General features: G+C 35.7%; 1 protein-coding gene across 10 annotated transcripts in view; it reads right to left on the bottom strand.

Annotated features, from left to right (window-relative positions):
• Nucleotides 1-21,338, bottom strand: part of LOC137250204 (uncharacterized) — a 300,510-nt gene that overhangs the window by 194,500 nt on the left and 84,672 nt on the right. For all 10 annotated transcript variants that reach the window (XR_010952851.1, XR_010952850.1, XR_010952848.1 and 7 more), the window contains one exon: nt 3,399-3,689. Coding sequence is in view for 7 of the 10 variants with exons in the window: in XM_067782622.1 (XP_067638723.1) it covers nt 3,399-3,513 (115 nt within the window). In the remaining 3 variants the exon portion in view is untranslated. The remainder of the gene's footprint in view (nt 1-3,398; nt 3,690-21,338) is intronic.

The following is a 21,338-nucleotide window of genomic DNA, read 5'->3' as shown; positions in this document are numbered from 1 at the left end:
GCGTCCACCAATAGAACTAAGGTCCACTCCCTTTTAAAATACCATATCGTACAAAAAAATTCTAAAGTCACCCCTGGTCCACCTTTATGGCGATATCTCGAAAAGGCGTCCACCTATAGAACTGAGGCCCACTCCCTTTTAAAATACTCATTAACACCTTTCATTTGATACCCATATCGTACAATCAATTCTAGAGTCACCCCTGGTTCACTTTTATGGATATATCCCGAAAAGTTGTCCACCTATAGAACTAAGGCCCACTCCCTTTTAAAATACCATATCGTACAAAAAAATTCTAGAGTCACCCCTGGTCCACCATTTTGGCGATATCTCGAAAAGGAATCCACCTATAGATCTAAGGGCCACTCCCTTTTAAAATACTCATTAACACCTTTCATTTGATACCCATATCGTACAATAAATTCTAGAGTCACCCCTGGTTCACCTTTATGGATATATCCCGAAAAGGTGTGCACCTATAGAACTAAGGCCCACTCCATTTTAAAATACTCATTAACACCTTTCATTTGATACCCATATCGTACAAACAAATTCTAGAGTCAGCCCTGGTCCACCTTTATTGCGATATCCTTAAATGGCGTCCACTTATAGAACTATGGCCCACTCCCTCTTAAAATACTCTTTAATACCTTCCATTTGATACACATGCCATATAAACATATTCCAGGGTTACCCTAGGTTCATTTTCCTACATTGTGATTTTCCCTTATTTTGTCTCCATAGCTCTCAACTGAGTATGTAATGTTCGGTTACACCCGAAATTAGCCTTCATTGCTTGTTTCGTATAGCTTTGCTGTTTTCCTCCTCTTCTTCTTTCCAATTTTACCGGCTTTGGGACTTTACGTTCCTCAATTTTTTTAATCCTATTTCTCTTTTGTACTCCTCGATTGTTTTGTTTTCACCTCCTTGCAAATTTAAATTTAATCTAACTAATTTATCAAAAATTTGGTCAAATTGACTTTGATTTTGTATGTCCTCTTCTGGGAACATAATTCAATAATTAGGAGAGAAAAAAAATTTTTTACAGCAAAAATATAATTTTTGCTTGTCAATAGGCAGCCGTTAGGTTGCCGGAATATTGTTATTGTTACCTACTTAAAAATATTTATTATTGTTAATTATTATAATAGATATTTGCTGCCTTTGTTGAATTTTGTCCTTTTTATTTTTTGCTGTGTATTTGTGATGCCGGCTTTCTTTAATTTCTTCCCAATTATCCGGCAAATATTATTCCACTGCGCTTGCCGCGGCTCCACTTGGTAAAATGTTTGGCAATTTGGAGCACCGCCTAGCACTGTCGATTTCTCGCTGCTGTTTTGAGATTTGTTGCCCTTGTAGTATTTTTACCTTTTTCTTCAGGGTATTCGTTAATTTCTTCCCAATTATCTAGCAAAAATTATTCCACTTCGCTTGCCGCAGCTGCACTCGGAAAAATGTTTGGCAATTTGGAGTACCGCTTAGCACTGTCGATTTTTTTTTTTTGTTGTTACTGTTGTATGATATGTGAAGTATGTGTAAATATATATGTATCGCTTAGGCTGAATAATCAGCCAGTATTATCCTTATCAATGAATTAGGCTGCATAATCAGCCAGTATAATCAAGGCAGGATCGCCATATAAAAGGCGTATCCTTGCCAGTAATGAACTTAGGCTGAAAAATCAGCCGGCAGTATCAAAGGCAGGATCGCCATATAAAAGGTGGAAAGTGAATAGAGTGTTTGTGAGGTGTAAGTGTGAATGAGTGAATGAATCTTTATTAAAATATTGTTAGCTTATTTATACTAAATTATTTTAAACATATTTTTACATACATATTTACTTTAAATATACATACTTACATACCTACATACAAATCGACACAAATATGTACCTACATATTTGTGTTGAGTTGTGACGTCTGTGGGAAATGCAATGTCAGCAAATTTGCCTAAATGCAAATTTGGTTTAGTCGTGCGTTGTACACACATCTGTATTAAATCGTGTGAATTGCGCTGTCAGCAACAATTAGCAAATGCCCCTTTTGTGTTGATTAAAATTTAGACTCTTTTTGTTACAGGGTAGCACATTAACTGGTTTACTCATTTGGCATTGAAATTGTTGGCTGTTTATACTACATAGCTCATCTTCGTTCTGGATACTATAACAGGCTATACTCTTACCTATCCAGAATCAACCCCGACATACAAAATGTATGCCCCGCTTGCATTGTGTCCCCACATGACACCAACCATCTCTTTAATTGTAATGTGGAACCAACGCCTCTAACACCCCTTTCATTATGGTCCACCCCTGTTGAAACAGCAAGTTTCCTTGAACTCCCGTTAGAGGATATTGATGACAATTTGTGATCGGTCGCAGCTATTAGGTGGGGCGAAGTACTGCTACAACCACAACTAGTACTTAGGGCCTACCTAATTATTTTGTAGCTTTTAGTATTATTATTACTTCACGTAAGTATTGTTTTCAATAAAACCGTTTACCTAATTTTTTTTTCAATTATTTTAGTGCTATGATATACTTCCGCACTGAATGCATATGGTTTTGAAAATTGTCAAATGTAACATGGTAGTTTTAAAAGTTATCCAAGTCGAGTAAAATTTCGCACAGTTTATTTTTAGACTAGTATTTATTATATTCCTTCCCACAAAGCGAGCTTTTTTTCTAACGGACAGCTTAGTCGGGACACGATATCGCATGCAAAGTATCGATAGGGTACCTATATCGCTCTTAAAGTATCAGGTACTCAATAGTATCGAATCAAAAAAACTCGATACTCAAAGTATGTCAAGTTGAAAGTTGAAGTTTGCTCCCAAATTCTAAAGTAGAGATACTTTCTGAGATTTTCAGGAAATCGGGGGCCGGCCAGCGACTGTTAAAGGACCACTTTATTATTTAAAAAATTTAAATAATGTGTCTTGCTATCGTATCACGCAATTTGGTGGTTTTTTAAAAAATCTAAATTATAAAACCAATAAGCAAGCTTTCGTGTATATCGCAATTTAACCATTTATTATTAAAACGGCACTTTGGCCAAAAATTGTTCATTTTTATTTATTTTAATTTTTAGTTGATAATTGCGTATTATAAAAAAAATTATATGACGCATTTCAAACACAGAATTGCATACTTCAATTAATTTCTTGATGTGCGGTCTATACAGAATCAGCCCATAAATTATTGAGAATTGGGACAACTTGTGTAGTGGTACTGAATAGAAAATCGTCTCACAGTTTAGAATTAATGTTATTGACGTAACACACATTGGTGCTTGCTACGATGCCATTATTTTGTTTTTTATCCCGAGTTAAAAAAATGCGTTTACGTTGTTTAATCGAAATGTGAATAAAAAAAGCATTGAAAAACTTAAAACACTCACCTCGATCTTTCGGATGCAGGTTTGCAAGAGCGACAATTTCGTGTCCTTCAGCGACACACTGCATCATGTTATAGCAGCTGTCCTTTCCTCCGCTGACCATCGCAACCACCCGCATTATGTTAGTTTTATCGCCCTTGTACCGGAAAACCTATCAGGACTGATGCACAGCTGGGCTTTGTTGTTTGTTTTTTGGGCACCAACACTTTTTTATCCCCGTAAAATTTTCCTTATTTCATCATCTCGGTAATTGTAAATTTTTTTTGGTTATTATTGATCATACATCACCAATTACTGCAAAGATAAATATAAAATAATTATGAATTAGATTAACATTTTAATCGTATCATCATATAGGACGTTTTATTGTTAACAAATACAAATCAAAATTTTCATATTTCGAGATTTTATGATGCCGCAAAATAGACGTCTGGTGAAGGCGGATTCAGTACCAGGTGTTGTTATCCCAACAGCTGATTGCTTGTTCTTGATTATTTTCCTGCACGTAAGCTCTATGAGAAAAAATTGGCAAGCAAAAATATTTGTGTTATTATGGACGACAAGTCGTCTTTTAAAATGGACCTAAGAAAGTTGCCAGGTACCCAGTTCAACTATTTTCAGTCTGGAGAGAACATTCCTATTGGAAAACAAGTAAAGGTGCCTCAGTTCGCGTGTAACCGAACATTATATACTCAGCGTGAGCTTCAATTGTACATTTCATTTCAGATAAATTACTTTTCTACATAAGACGTAGCACCGCCCGTTTAAAAGAAAAATATCTCCCCATTTCCTCTTACAATAGAACTTGATAAGTGAAATATCATTGATTACACTGGACCACGAATTTCAACTTTTTCTCTTTACCAGAAACGCCGTTATGAAATTCGTATGTAAAATCACCCCCTGATTTCGAAAATTGAGTTCATTTTTGATTCTATGGTACCGTTTTTGAGATATTTGCAATTTACCGTTATTCGAAAAAACCAAAAAGATGGCTCCCTTTAATTACGTATATCTCGCGAACGGGTCAAGCAATTGCAAAAAAGTTTACACATTTGCTATAAATGCATCATACATTGTTTTTTGCTCAACCAGATAGTTTTCGAGATATTAGCTTATCATTTCAGATTTTTGTTTTTTTTTGTGAAAAAATATGAAAAAAATTACTCTTTGCGAGGGCAGCATTCCAAAACCACAACTTTTTTCCAGATATTTTTTCTATACGTAAAGCTTTGTTTAATTAGAAAAAAGATAGGCTATCAGCGAAGAAAATCGATGCAAAACTATGTAAGTTATACGCGATCAAATAAAAATACCCAGGTTGCACAACTTCAATGTATGTATACTAGGCCGGGTCGATTTGTGGGGAGGCAAAAAAATCGCCCATTGCTCGGTGAAAATCATATTCTAGGGATCAAAATAAGAAACTTTGCCGAAGGAACCATACCTCTAAAACGAATTCTGATGTCCCCCCTTTGGGTCGTAGGGGCAAATTTTGAAAAATCCCACTTTGAAATGCCTATGTTTTTTCTTTTTGGAGTTTATTTTTCTCTTTAGAAATTTATTTAGTCAGAACATATGTAAATGAAAAAATGAATTTAACTTAGTAATAGAAAAGAAATTAAAAAAATTATTAGAAATTAGCGTTTTTACAACTCCCTTTTAAAACCAAGGTATCACTGTGATGTATTTGCATGTCGTAAACATAGTTGTGTGGGTTTTTTATTCAACCGTTTTAAAAAATGAAGGTATCACTGTGACACAATTGCAGATCGTAAAATTGCTTGTGTTGTTTTTTTAAGCCACCACAAGACACAGCAGGTAGAATTGAAATTGCCCGTACCCAAAAGTTCGACCCAAAGGGAGGACATCAGAATTCGTTTTAGAGGTATGGTTCCTTCGGCAAAGTTTCTTATTTTGATCCCTAGAATACGACTTTCACAGAGCAATGAGCGATTTTTAAATCGATCCGCCCTAATGTATACATACATATATTAAAGGTATAAAGTGCAAATGGGATATTATCCGAATAAACGAATAACACCATAACAAAGATAATACTTTTTCTTTAAATAAATCAAATAGTACTTTTAATACTCCAATTGTTTTATAGTAGGTAGAGTGGTTGCATCGAAAGGAAGAGTGGTTGGGTTCGAAACCTGCTGTAGGCATGTAGTTATAAACATGTATTTCCGTCACTTATGGGTAAGTATGCAGGTAGATTTTCAAAATTATAAGACACAGAAAATTTGTAAAGCCTACATATAAAGCAAGTAGTATTTTCTTTTCCCGGCTTCGTATAAAAAGGAACCTTTCTGTCTAGGTAAGATTTGATTTTTTTAATTTTATTCTTATTCCGAGTATAAATATGAGTTAATGCGCCTTGAAACTTCATAACATCTGCAAGGCTCGCCGGAGATAGTTCAGTTCATAAGTCATATTTCAAAGCCGTGATTTATTAAAAAAAATAAAATGAGTAAAAGGACGCGAGAATTTGAGTGTAATAACGATCCAGATATGTTCTGTTTCATGTGTGGCCAATATACTATCATAAGGCGACGGCGAGTGTTCTCAGATCATATCAAAACTTTATACTCCAAGTATTTTGGCATTGAGCCTAAAAATGCTGAAAAACCATGGACACCGAACACTTTGTGTACATCGTGTCGAGTAGAATTGATTCAGTCGGAATCAGGACAACAAATAAAATTTGATACACCAATGATATGGAGAGAACCTACTTGCCATTCAATAGAGTGTTATATTTGTCAAACAAAAGTACTTGGCGTTGGAAGATCAAGAAGAGTAACCTATGCCAGCGTACCTACAGTGACATTACCAGTACTACATTCAATGGCAGTTGCGGATCCAGTTCCATTGTCAACAGTAATATCTGAGTGCGGGGAATCAAGTTGTACTGAATTTCGCATGGGAAACGAGAGAAACTTTTTGTCACAAGCACAACTTAATGATTGGATAAGAGATTTGGAACTGACCAAGGAAAAGGCCGAGATCCACACTTCTCGTATGCATCAATTTAAATTTGTGTCATCCGATGTTAAGGTGATATATTGTAGAACTCGTCACGAACCATTTTCCAAACACTATACCAAGAAAGAGAGTACATGCTACTGCAACGACATTCCTGGTTTATTCAAAGAGTTTGGTCAAACATATGATTCAAAAGAGTGGCGATTGTTCATAGACAGCCATAAACTGAGTTTGAAGGCTGTATTATTGCATATTTGTAACAAAAAGCCTTCTATCCCGATCGTACATGCAGTAAATACAAAGGAAACCTACGAGGAAACGCAAAAACTACTCAAATTTATCAAATATGAAGAGCATGATTGGGAAATATGTTCTGATCTCAAAGTCGTTGCAATGCTATGCAGAGACTGTTCTTGTTTTAATATGGACTTACAAGTGACCGATCACACGATGACCGGTTTACAGATAAAAAGAATTGCGTTAAGCAAACCAAATCTTAAGGGTACTCGTAAATCCCTAACTAAAGTTAACTTTACCAAGTTGAACTTAAAGCTACGTTTTGAAAGTTGGGCTACCGTATACGCTGAAAATGATATATCGCTAGCTTATGACGTTTTCATAAAAACGTTAAAAGCTCATATTAACAGTTGCACTTATACTTTAAGCATTTCAAAGAAAAATATTAGACTTAAACCTTGGATCACTCGGGATCTGTTAAATAAAATAAAGCTTAAAAATAAATTAAGGAAAAGGTGTGCTAAGCGTCCCGGTAATGCAAGGCTTCGGTGCCGATACAATAAAATTAGTAAACAGGCCAACAAGGAAATAAATTCGATACGCGATAACTTTTTTCGTAAAAAACTTGAATCAGTACTTGGCAACTCAAGAAAAGAATGGGGAGTGGTCAACACTATTCTAAATAAAAACTGCATTAAGGGTGATGAGCCAGTTGTATTGCGTACTGAAAATCAGCTAATTTGAGACACTGTAGAAGTAGCTGGCAAATTTAACCAACACTTTACCACGATTGGTAATCTAAGTTCACGCAGCTGTGATTGTCAGTCTCCTACCTCGTATAGTTGTGCTCAAAATAGCTTCTTTTTTAAAACCATTTCAAGCTTTGAAATTACTAAAATTATTAGCACACTGCAAAACTCGAGTTCGTGTGGTGAGGATGGTATTTCAAATATACTACTCAAGAGAATATCTCTTAATATAGTTGATATATTGAAATACTTATTCAATGCCAGTATTACTCAAGGGATTTTTCCTGATATCCTTAAAAGCGCTGTTGTTATTCCGATTTTCAAAAATGGGGACAAGAGGGATGCAAACAACTATAGACCCATATCGCTACTCTCAGCTTTATCGAAAGTATTTGAAAAAGCAGTCAAAAAAAGAATTTTAAACTTTCTAGACAATTCAAACTTTTTCAGTCCTATGCAGTTTGGATTTCGTTCCGGCTTATCAACAGAAGACGCTCTGCTGAGTTTCTGCACAAATATTTACAGAGCTCTAGACGGTAAAAGAAACTGCGCCGGCCTATTTGTTGATATAACAAAAGCCTTTGACATGGTCGATAAAGATATTCTCTTGGATAAAATACACCATGCAGGCTTCCGAAGCTTTATTCATAACTGGTTTAAATCCTATCTTTCTAACAGAATACAAAGAGTAAAAGTAGATAGCAGTTACAGTAGCCCACTGTTTGTAAATCTGGGAGTACCCCAAGGTTCTGTTCTTGGTCCAATATTGTTCCTAATATACATCAATTAAATATTTTCCCTGCCATTTAAGGGCAAAACAACTGCGTTTGCAGATGATCTGGCCATTGCGTACAGTACAACTAGTGAACTTGAATTAATATGTGACATTAACTTTGATTTGCATTTGCTGAGAGCTTGGTTTGCTTCACAGAAACTACTTGTTAGTAATAAAACGAAACTTATGTATTTTAGCCATGTTGCCAAAGAACTACCTAGCTGTGATATTATATTTCATGCCGAAGAATGCCTCCGTTTTAACTTACACCATATGGAGTGCACTCAGAATGTTGCGATAAGTTCTTTCGATTGCAATATTCAATGCAGCGACAACTGTTTCAGAGTTGATGTTGTTGATAATTTTAAATATTTTGGTATAATAATTGACAATCGTGTGAATTGGTCTGCGCACATCCATACATTGAAACAGTATTTTCTCTATACTACTAGGCAGTTCTATCGTCTCAAAAAGTGTTGCACTGTATCTACTTTAAAAACTGTTTACTACGGCATATTTCAATCTAAACTTCAATATGGTATCAGCTGCTGGGGTGGCGCCTCGGCAAATAAACTGTCACCACTTGTAACGATTCAAAAGGGAATTATTAGACGTATCTGTAGTGCAAAATATAGATCACACTCTATGCCGCTTTTTAGGAGACTGGATATACTACCGTGCCGTCATTTGTATTTATATAAAGTCATGAGTATTTTCTTTATTCGTTCAGGTTACTTGGAAAGCTTTCCCTCAGAAGTCTATAACTTACGTAGGAATATACTTCCAACTGTACAAATTCCGTATTCTAGAACATCACACTTTAGAAGCTTTTATATTTACACGTCGCGCAAGTTCCTCAACTCCCTTCCTAACACTGTACAGGTTATTAGAAATTTTAACTTCTTTCAAAAAACAGTTAAACTGTATCTGCTTGGACATAATCATTATGAACTGGAATCCCTGCTGAGGGCGATATTATAAAAAATTAAAAATATAAAAATAATTTTACCTGAAGTTCTTTTTTAATAAAATTTTTTAGTATTAGTAAATATTTAATGTACACCCCACACAAAAACAAAAACAGTATATAATTATTGAAAATGGCATTAGTACTATTTTAATTCTTAAAATAATAATTGCCATCTACCTTTCTTAAGCTATGTTATAGTTAATGTGTTGAATACAATATGGAAATTTAAAATATGTACATAGCATTAAGAAAATGATTAATAAATGAAATGAAATGAAAAATGAAAATGATATTTAAGTTTATGTTGGGACGAGATATGTTTGAAGGGCCCTAGACTTCAAAATCTATGATTTCGTCCTCAGAAGATGAATTATTATTATTGCTACATTCATAAATATTTTTTGTTTCATTAATTTTAAGAGATCGTTGTTTATTTCAAAGTCATGACAGCATTTATTCAGCCGTTTAAGACCACTTCTTATTGTCAGAAAACGTTCTTTCAACTTCAGCATTACTTATTGGCAGCAAAAGAAATGTAAGCACAAAATCGACAAGCTCTTGGAAAGGGTTTTCATTTAACGCATTCTTAAACTCTTTAACCAAAAACTTAAAGTTGAAGTCACATTTTTCCAATTTTGGATATAGATATTCTTCCACTGCATTTCTAACCTAGTTATTTCGTCGGTGCTATACTTGTTGTGAAATATGAAAACAATTGAGGTTTCACAATTCTCAATGTGTTTTCAACGGAAAAGATGTCTATTTTGCTAAGCGTTTCTATATTTTGTGACAAGCGTTGCCGTAATTGTTCTATCAATTTAATTATGAAGTCGGGACATATTTAGGTATCTTTCTTTCAATAAATTCGTCTATACATTTATAATCTCTTTTAATTCGTATATATTCTTCAAAGGTATAGTGAAAATAAGGTACGAGAGACAAAAATTTATTATAATCTGAAGTTAAAGCTGGAAAAGTAAATGTACAACCTCATGACACAGTTTATCGATTAAATTTTTTGGTATCAGTTGAGTTGCAACTTCATACATAACGAAACAAATAAAATAAAACTTCGACACACATAAAACACATTACAAATTTCACAGATTTGGAGCCAAAAAGAGGCAAACATTGTAAAAAGGGACAAAAAAAGAGCTAGGAGCTAAACCGGAATTTTTGGAGCTAAACGAAAAAAAAGGGCTAGATCTGGCTCCAAAAGCACCAAAATGGCAACACTGGGCAAGATGTTCTTTATTTACACTACTTGGGTACTTAGTAGTACCTCACAATTATAATACTCGCGTTCTTCACGTATAGCGAGTTAAAATCAAACTGATTGTATCTCATGCTTGGTTATTTAGCTATATACATGTATATCTGTAGTTTCCCTGCCAACCAACGCTAACCGCTTTTTGCATTTTCATCTCGAATTCCAACACAAGCTCATATTTTTCTGAAAAATATTAACACCACCCCACCCACTTTTGTGGGGTATTTTCAAAAATTCATACGCGCTAAAAGTATGTGGATTATAATTATAAAAAAAAATTCTAAAATAAATAGCCGTGTACCTTACACTGGGAGCTGCAATTTTTGATGCCTCCAAATTGTATGCGATTACAGAAGTAGTAAATTGGACCTCCAAATCATGTCATGTACATAGGTACTTATGTATGTATGTATGTATATTAGGGTGGCCCTTCAGTGTATGGAGTGAAAAAAAAGTATTTGGAATCTTGATCTCACCCCCTAAAAGTATGCGAATAGCTCTAAAACGAATATATGCAAAGTTTTAGGCCAATCAAAAAAGATTTAGAGGTAGCGCAAAGGGCTTGAAATCCTGAAAAATTACGAATTTTTACAATTAGGTGTTTCAGGCTTCCATATTTCTAAACCCCACGAAAATGTACTGCTTTTCCATACCGTAATACAAAATCGGTCGATCAATAACAGAGTTACAGGGCAAAATACATATATATTGCTTTCGACAAAAAAATATGAAAAGTAAATTAAGTCTGTGCAAATGTGTTGATGAGTGAATCGTGGTATTCGGGTAAAAAACGCTCAAATAAACTTTTTTATACACAAACTTGAAGTTTATTTATTTAGAAAAGTATAAACATATATTTTTTTTACAAATTTTCTTTCGAAATGCCTGATACCACAACAAATTTAAGCCTGCACTGCAACTTGTTCTTGCAACAAGAAAGAAATTAAAAACAAAAGTATAAAGAAATGAAAATATATATTTTCAAATTGCAAACAACTAAAAAAATTCTTTGACGTTATCTTATTAAAACTATGTATACTGCTCTTGAATGAACAAATTTTGAATTGTAGTTTTTTTAAATAGATAAATTGCGGCACTTTGCATTGGGATGGAAAACTACTTCCAGAAATAACAGGTCGTGAAAAGGTGGAACGACTTCCAGTTGTTGTGACTTACAGGAATGGCGAACAGTTAATAGGAGCTCCAAAAATATATGCTGTTACAGGCTCGGAAATAGCTGATATGTTGTATTAACTGTTATTTGAATGGGATCTGAAGGATGATATTGTGGCCTATTGTTTTGATACGACATCGGTTAACACAGGCGTTATAAAAGGAGTTGCAACGGTATTAGAAAAAAAAACTTGAGAGAAAACTTTTGTATCTGCCTTGTCGTCATCATATTTATGAAGTTTTGCTCAGAGTTATTTTCCAGTAAATACTAGTAAGGACGTCCAGTTATTTCGGCGATTTCAAGAATATTGGAAAATCATCGGAAAATAGTTTTAAAGATTTGCTACAAAATAACGAATTGAAATTACTTTTAAGCGATAGCAAAAATACTATTCTAAATTTCTCTAAGGAAGAGTTGAAAAAGAAAATAGTAAGAGATGACTATGGGGAATTATTGGAATTAACGTCTATATGTCTAGGAGCAAGTGATGGCATAAAGTTTCGTGCACCAGGACCCACTCACCATGCTCGGTGGATGTCTAAGGCATTGTATTGCTTAAACATCTATTTATTTCGTGAACATTTTAAACTAACGGAGTATGAAGAGAATTCGATATCAAGTATATGCGCGTTTATTATGCAATTCTATATTAAGCTTTGGTTTAACTGTACCAATCCTCATAGAGCACCTCTTCAAGAGTTATCTTTTATTAATAAAATTGCAATAAAAAAGTTTTGTAACCTATGGTACCTGTCTGAAGAATGTATTGCATTGGCATTGTTCGATGATGACGTCTCTTGTACCATGAAGAAAAGATTGTGGAAAAAATCAAAAGCATAGACAACTGCGACAAGGAAACAGGAAAGTTAAAGAGGTTACACTTGAGGCCAAGTGAAATCAATAAATTAATAGAAAAAGAACTACACGATTTTGTAACAGGAAATACAATTGATTTTTTTGGTCGGTTTGGGATATCATCTAAATTTCTGGAGGTATATCCACTATACTGGGGGATACAGATAAAACAAGCTAAGGATACTGCTATAAATATAAAAGTAGTTAACGACACAGCAGAATGGGGAGTAAAACTTATCTATATATATATATATATATATATAAAAAAATACTTGATTCCTTTCTTATATCAGCCAAACTGTTTAAACCAAAGTAACATGTTTACCAAAAAATCCGTGTGTGGTTGTTCGGTGTCACCTGTGCGCGCAAATTGCTTTTGAGTGAGGCGACACATATGTATGTAGCATTCGCTGCGTTATTTAACTTCGGGAGTAAATTTATATGTATGAATGTATGTATGTATTTTCATATCCTATCAGCTTGACATATGTATGTACATACCAGAGATCTGCTTTGAGTACTAATAAAATTAGTGCACTTAGTCATGAGCCAAAAATGTGTGTCTAAATGTGTACTTAGTCAAGTACAGACAAATACTATGAGTGACTAGCACATAAAATAGAAAATACATACGAGTGCCCCGCAACACATATGTCCCTTACATATATGACATTGTTGAGTATAAACTGAAATCATAGTCGCTTTAACTCAGTAGCATGTTGGTTTCGTGTGTAATACACTGTATACTTCGTTTATTATCGGTTTTTCTTTAGCGCTGTATTAAGTTTAGTTTCGTGTACATCGTTGTGTTGCTAGCGTCAGAAGACTGATATGGCTATATTCATTTTATTGTACAGTTAGTCATACTGATTCAAATTAGTGTTTTCGTATAACACAGTTGACTTTCTTGCTCAATAAGACAATTGAGTACTGAACTGCTTCGTGGCTTATGAGCGGTTATTCATTTTACGAAGCATGACTATGTAAATGTGTTTTAGTGGATATAAGTCAGAGCCGGTCACACAAATACTAAAACAATTGCATAAGTGTGTGTAAAAATTGAGTGACAAATCGCAACAGTGTGCTAAAAGAAAATGTGGACTGTGAAGTTCGAAATTAAAAAGGACTCTGGTTATTGATTTCAAGCTAATCCTAACAATACTTACTTATATTCATATAACTAAGAACGCGGAGGTCGATCTAGCCAGATAAAACTTTTTTATAAAAGAAGGTATGGTGTTTCTTCATTGCAAAATTTACTTAAAAAATCACTTTTTCATCAAGAAAGAACTATAAAATAAAATAAATGTAAAGATAGAAATATACATTTTCAAAACATAAAGTTATTCAATAAAAAAAAATTGTATAAAAATTAATAAAACTAAGTAGAGCGTATAAAAAGTTACTTATATTAAATTGTCAATATTTATTAGTAATTAATTAATTATTATTAATTATTAATATTTAAATTGTCAATATTAATATGTATGTTCAAAGGAACTTAATAATACTAACTAAAACGTATTAAAAGTCACTTTAACATTGCAGCATATTGTTTTTATTATGTGCCCAAAAAGTAGCATGGACTTTTCCTTTTGCATTCACTGTTGATTTTAGTGAGTGACCAGCGAAAGCAAACGATCGTGATCGCACATTGTTAGTGTCTGTGTGAATATACGAACTCAGATTGTACAATGTTCAACTTTTGGCCGGCTCTGATATAAGTGCTTGATATTCTTTGTTTGTGTACACACAAATACTAATTTTTTGGTTAGTCCACTAATAACCTTAAAACATGAATAATTGCAGCTCACTGGTACATACATATTTATGCGTTGTTGCCAAGTTAATGCAACATAAATGGTTAAGAATGCAAACATCTCTTGAAAAATACACTTTCGTTAAAAATATTTAACATTTCCTTAAAATCCTTAAACAGAAGTTTTATTTTTTGGTATTTTTGCATGTATATGCTAATATTTGTGCACTAAGGAAATTTAATTCTTCAATATCTTTTTTATGCTAAGATAATCCTGGGATATGTTTGTACAATATGGCTATCAAATGGAAGCTGTTTATGAGTACTTTGATACGGGGAATTTTTCGTACCCCTGGGTGACTAGGGTCTCGAGATATAGGCCAATACGTGGACCCGGGTACCCCTAGACAGAGTTTATACAATATGGATATCAAATGAAAGCTGTTTCTGAGAGCTTTAAAGTAATTTTCATTGTGATATTCGATTTAGTCGCATCAACCTGGCAATACTGATAAATAAGCATGCGAAGCCGAAATAAAGACATGAATTAATAATACCCACATACCTATTTACATACGTACTATTCGATTTGCCTGAAATTTGGTATATAAATTTGCCTATATTAGTATATACGATCCCTTTTTCCGGGAAGTAGGCCAGAGACGGACTGGGACTGGGATTAGAACTAGGACTGGGACTGAGACTCGGAGTGGGACTAGGACTCGGAATGGGAGTGGAACAAAATAGATACCATCCTCTGGGACTGGCAATAAGGGATGAAGAAGAATGAGAAGAACTTGAGAGGAGAAAAAAGAAGGAAGGAGAAGGATACTCAGAAAGAGATAGAGTGAGACGAAGATAGAGATAGATGAAGGGAAAAAGACGGAGGGAGGAGTGAATAAAAGGATTAAGAAAAAGTGAAGAGGGGGGAGGGCAGAGTTAGATGGAAAAAGCTTATTAAAATACATATATGCAGATTGACCAAATTTGGGGCAGAACAATGTCTGCCGGGTCTGCTAGTGGAAGAATATAACAGAATACTTACAAATGACGAACAAGAAAAACAATATTTATTACAAGTTGTAACTGATTACAAAAACCAATTTGAATACATAATAAATCATCATTATTTACATCCTAGGAAATAACATCATATTATAAACGTGTCAGCTAAAATTTCACAAGATATATCTATGTATATTTTTTAAAAATGTATTTTCAAAAAAGTTTATAATACAAAAAAATTTAAACAAACTCATTTATGTATACTCATTATATACACATTCTTGAAGTAATGACACCGTGTTTAAGGCATAATTTATTTTATAACTTTATTATTATTCGGCATAACGTACGATTTTGCAGCGTTAAGACATAAAGCATTGTTTTTAGCCCAACAGAAAACAGCAGACAGATCACAGTTTACTTTGAAGCATAAGTCTTCAACGAGGCCAACACGATTAGAAAGGTACAACTGAATATCATCAGCATATGCGTGGACGTTAACATACTTACACACGGAAAACACATCATTGACAAACATACTAAATAATAGAGGACCAAGAATTGATCCCTGAGGAACACCTGCTTTAATGGATTTGAATTCTGACGAAGCTTTCTCTCCTCTGACCTTTTGTTCCCTACCTTGGAGGTAACTAGCCATGACTTTAATGGAACTATCAGAAAAGGCAAAGAAGTGACGGAGTTTCCAGCACAATAGCTCGTGGCTGACCGAATCGAAATCACTTTAATTTTATTCCATTTCATTTTCTTTAGTTTCATTCCAACTTATTTTTTTACTTTATTTTATTTCATTTTATTTTACAGCAGTTTCTTGATTTTACGAAGGGTTTGTTCGTAAAATCGAGTACCATAACATTTTTCATATATTATTATTAAAATAGCTAAAATAACCAGAGAAAGTACACGTGTTTCTTAAAACTTCTTTTACTCAAATAACAAATGAAAAAAAAAGAACAAAAAGAAAAAATTCATTTCATGTGCTTAATTCAGTAAGACAGTATTTAATGTTTAAAATGTTTTTGAAATTGATTAACCATTGATTGTTTGACAGAAATATTTCAGCTTTTTGAAGCTCCGTCAAAACAACCAAATCTGAAGCCTCAACACTGTTTTGCTTGGCCCACCGAATGCACGTGCCAAAACTTTCAATACCGTCTGTATGTTGAACTCTTGGCTCTTCAATTAAAATTTTTTATGATACAAAACACAAAATTTGTTAGTTGTTCGTACAACCAAGTACTGTCGATGCACGTTTTTTCGTACTATAAATTATTCAATGTAAACATTTTGAATGTTCGTAAAATCAAGAAACTGCTGTATTTTTTCATTTATTTACTTCAATTAAATTTTCTTTTCTTTATTTTGTTTTGTTTAATTTTACTTTATTTATTTTATTTTATGTAATTTTGTTTATTGTTTTCAATTTTAGTTCATTTTATTCTACTGTTATTGTATTTACTTTTTTTTATTAAAAACTAGCAGACCCGGCAGACGTTGTTCTGCCCTAAATTTGGTATATCTGCATACATTTTAATAAGCTTTTTCCTTCTAACTCTGCCCTCGCCCCTCTACACTTTTTCCTAATCTTTGTATTCACTCCTCCCTCGGTTTTTTTCGCTTCATCTATCTCCATCTTCGTCTCATTCTATCTCTTTCTCAGTCTCCTCCTCTCTTTTCTCTTCTCTCAAGTTTTTCTCATTCTCCTTCATATCTTATTGCCAGTCCCAGAGGGTGGTATGTATTTTGTTCCAGTCCCATTCCGATTCTCAGTCCCAGTCCCACTCCGAGTCTCAGTCTCAGTCCCAGTCTTAATCCCAGTCCCAGTCCGTATCTGGCCTACTTCCCGGAAAAAAGCATCGTAAATACTTATATAGGCAAATTTATATAACAAATTTCAGGCAAATCGAATAGGACGTATGTAAATAGGTATGTGGGTATTATTAATTCATGTCTTTATTTCGGCTTCGCATGCATATTTATCAGTTTTGCCAGGTTGATGCGACTAAATCGAATATCACAATGAAAATTACTTAAAAGCTCTCAGCAACAGCTTTCATTTGATATCCAAAATACATACACATTCTAGGGGTATCCGGGTCCATGTTTTGGCCTATATCTCGAGACCCTAGTCACCAATAGGTATGAAAACTACCCTGTAGTAAAGCACTCATCAACAGTTTTCATTTGATATCCTTATTGTATAAACATTGTCTCGGGGTATCCGGGTCCACGTTTTGGCCTATATCTCGAGACCCAAGACACCCAGCGGTATAAAAAATTATCTGTAGTAAAACACACATCAACGGCTTCAATTTGATATCCATAATGTAAAAACGCACCCTAGTGTTACCCTGATCCACGTGTTGGCCTATATCTCGAGACCCTAGTCACCAATAGGTATGAAAACTACCCTGTACGAAAGCACTTATCAACAGCTATCATCTGATATCCATATTGTATAAACACATTCTAGGGGTGCCCGGGTCCACTTTTTGTCCTATATCTCGAGACCCTAGTCACCAATATGTATCCTGGTCCACTTCCCGGAAGAAAAATTATCCGACATTTTATTCTAGATATAACGCTACCTACACACCAAATTTCAGGCAAATCGAGCCATATATACGATAGTTTAGGATAAATCGGTCCCTGGTCCACTACCAGAAAAAAAAAACGTTTCACAAATACTCTCCGGGTTCCTACTAAGTCATCCTGAAAATTTGAATAAAATCGGCGTGGTAGTTTCGGAGTCCATAAGCCTCATTTTATTTTATTTTTTCAAATTTTGAATTTTTTCTAAAAAAAAATTATAACTCAAGAATGGCAAAACCGATTTGGGATTTCAAAATCAACTAACCATCATCTCTCCTTCCTGTATCTTTCCTAAAAATTTCATGGCAATCTTTCTATCCGTTTTCGAGTTATGGAGTGACAATTAAAATGTACACTTCTTTTTATATATATAGATGTAAATTATATAAAATTTATAAATTAAAAAAAATTAATAAAAAGTATGGAACATTTTGTTGGGATTTTTTTTGTACATAAAAAGTAAATTAAAAATTTGGAGCATTTTTCGAGCATGTGGGATTTTTGGTTATTAGAAAAACGGTTTTTTAAAGGACGGTCTGGCAACACTGCACATTGACGTTCAAAGCTGTCATTTGCACCTAAAAGTATGCAGTAGTTGCAGACTGACAGCTCACACGTACACGAAATATCCTATTTCACCATATCCTATCAAATATCAAGTTTTTATCCACTCATGGTTGGTAGGGTTATGTCAGGCCATATGCTTTATTGCCGTCTATGTGTGTGATATATACTCTCCCCGGTTGTCACAGTAGAGGTTTGCGCCGGTCACTTAAACGGCGGCGGCGTAGGCTCTATTATATACCGGCAGCGGCGGCGTGGCCAGCGCGCCGAAAAAGTGATCGGCGTAAACCTCTGAATTTAATGGCTGGACTTCAGAGTATCACATTATCCACAACTAATGAATATGGAAACATACTGCTGACGTGAATGGTATGTTTGATGATCAATTATTGCGGATCATTAACTTGCGGATGAGTATCTATGAGGCTTGTAAAGCGAAAATTTAAAAAAATAATATTGGGAAATGTTTTATTTATATGTATTTAAGGAAATCGACGTTTCGGCCATATCGGAAAGATCCGCGGTTTTTGCCTCAAAATCTTGCGGATCGATCAAAAAATTTCGGGAGTAGCTCCTTGCGGAGAGAGGGAGAAATACTTAAAATGGTCACACTTTTGTAGCGTAGTTTCACGGAAGGAGATGTTCTGGGCTAACTCTAATACTCGTCGTCGGCACGATTTCTTTAAATCATTTGTGGTTCCATGCTGGTCACGCACAAAGGCGACTTACGGCTGCTATCAATTATCTACTAATAATTATGACTCTCGTGGCACAGTTTTAACGATAGCGTCAATGCTGGCCTATTGTTGATCGCGCCAAAGGGCGCCTTCAGTTTTTCGGCTATTTCTAGGAGCTACAATTCCCAAAGTGCGAACAGTAGCAATCCCGACCACCAGTCGCTACCACGCATCCTGGCACTTTTAACATATGCCAGCACAGAAGCTGTAGGACTGGGACTTCGAACTGATACCTTCGGCGACATCACTTTCCTCGAAGCTCTAAGTGTAACTCCGAAAACTTTCTGACGGATGTTTTTTTCGCGCTATGCTTCCGAGCTACATCAAAAAAAAACAAAAAAAAAACGCTTCCCAAGGCCGTCGGTTCTATGTACCGGAGCGACTCGGGATTTTTCCCGACCAAGGACTGCCATTTCAGTGTAACCCCATTTAATTTGTTGCGTCCCTCCCACAAATTGTCATCCTCCCAGCAGCTCCTTGCAGCGGGACTGCTCCATATTCTCTTGCTCCGGGAAGGTATCGAACCCAATCCGGGTCCGTCTCCTGACCCCGGTCCTGAGAAATGGTTTTGCTGCATCTGCCGGAAAGTAATCTTTTTAGGACGGTCATACTCTTGTCAGTGTGTCTCGTGTAAGGGATGGTTGCATCGGACAGGTTGTTCTGGGCTAGATCCCAAAACCAGACGTCCACGTAACTTCTATAAATCTTTTGCGGCTCCTTGCTGTTCACGCCCTAGGACGTCCCGTAGTTTGAGCCTTAGCGCCGCCGCCCCCCCCCCCCTCCCCGCTACCTTCCAGCAGCCCCGCTGCTCAGCAAGCCATGAAAAGTACCCGCTGCTGCTCGCGCCCCATGGCGCCACCGACTGACACGGCTGCTCCCACTCATACCTACAATCTCCGTAGTAGAGTCGGGAGCAATGCCGAGCATCAGCCCCTGCCCCCGTCTTCTCCCCCTCTTTTCCGGCAGCAATTGTGTAGGTCAGGGAACATACTATTAATCCCTACCTCCCTCTGCACCGTTTGCCAGCACGGAATATATATGTTTGCGACATCCGCCCAATGCAGCTGCTGCCATGGACGGTGACACTTTCCTAGATGTTCTGGTCTCCGCGACGGCAACCCCCCGTCGGGTTTCATTGAGCCATGTTGCCAGGCCGCATATCCAAATACACCGGGTACCCCAATGCTTACCCAAGAACGTCCAGTCCCAGGGCCACAACAGCAGTCGCGCCCTGGCCTTCCACAATCCAGGCGTAGTCACCCGTCACTTACTCCCAGAGTGACGACGTCTCCCCCTATGCACTTAAGAATTCTGCAGTTAAACTGTAATGGATTAACTGGGAAGATCACGGAGATAGTCGATTTCATGAAGCGGCACAACATCCGCATTGCTGCGATTGTACCATCCACACTTACAGATTGCCGTGAGCTTCTGTTCTCCAATAGGCACAAATGTTGAAATATCCTTTTTACAATTTTATGTTGGTCAAGCGCAACTTGATACAATTTTTCTTTACTTTTATTATTTGGTTTATTTTCCAACTTTTATTAAATATAATTTATAATTTCACCATTCACAAAATGTTCTTACTCCTTTCAGCTGTAAGTTTATAATGGCCGAGCCACGCTCGCGCCAGGTTGCATTCGCCCGTGCGAGCGAGTTCGGTCAATTAGCATCTCATCAGCTGATGTATTTTTGATGTGGTGTGATTGAGTTTAAGGCGTCGTTACATCACCCTCCTTTGGCAAGAAGAAGTCAGCAGGGTGATCAATTTTGCTGGCTTCTTCTTACCAGACATTGTTTGATGTGAATTATGTTACATTGGTGAACTCAAGCATACATCAGCTTATGTTTTAATTAATAATAAGTACATTTATTTGTACAATGCAATTGAGCTTATTTAATATGTAAAATAGTTTTAACTTGTGGTATTCAATTTGTTTATACAATGCTATTGAACTTATTTAATATGTAAAAAGAGTTTTAATTAATGCTAATTAATGCGCTTCCCAAGGCAGTCGGTTCTATGTACCGGAGCGACTCGGGATTTTTCCCGACCAAGGACTGTCATTTCAGTGTGACCCCATCTAATTTGTTTCGTCCCTCCCACAAATTGTCATCCTCCCAGCAGCTCCTTGCACCAGGGTCCGTCTCCTGACCCCGGTCCTGAGAAATGGTTTTGCTGCATCTGCCGGAAAAGAATCTTTTTAGGACGGTCATACTCTGTTCAGTGTGTCTCGTGCAAGG

The sequence above is a fragment of the Eurosta solidaginis genome, chromosome 4 (assembly GCF_040869045.1).
Source record: "Eurosta solidaginis isolate ZX-2024a chromosome 4, ASM4086904v1, whole genome shotgun sequence".
NCBI lineage: Eukaryota > Metazoa > Arthropoda > Insecta > Diptera > Tephritidae > Eurosta > Eurosta solidaginis.
Note: the sequence above shows the minus strand (reverse complement) of the source record. Positions and strands in the feature narration are given on the sequence as shown.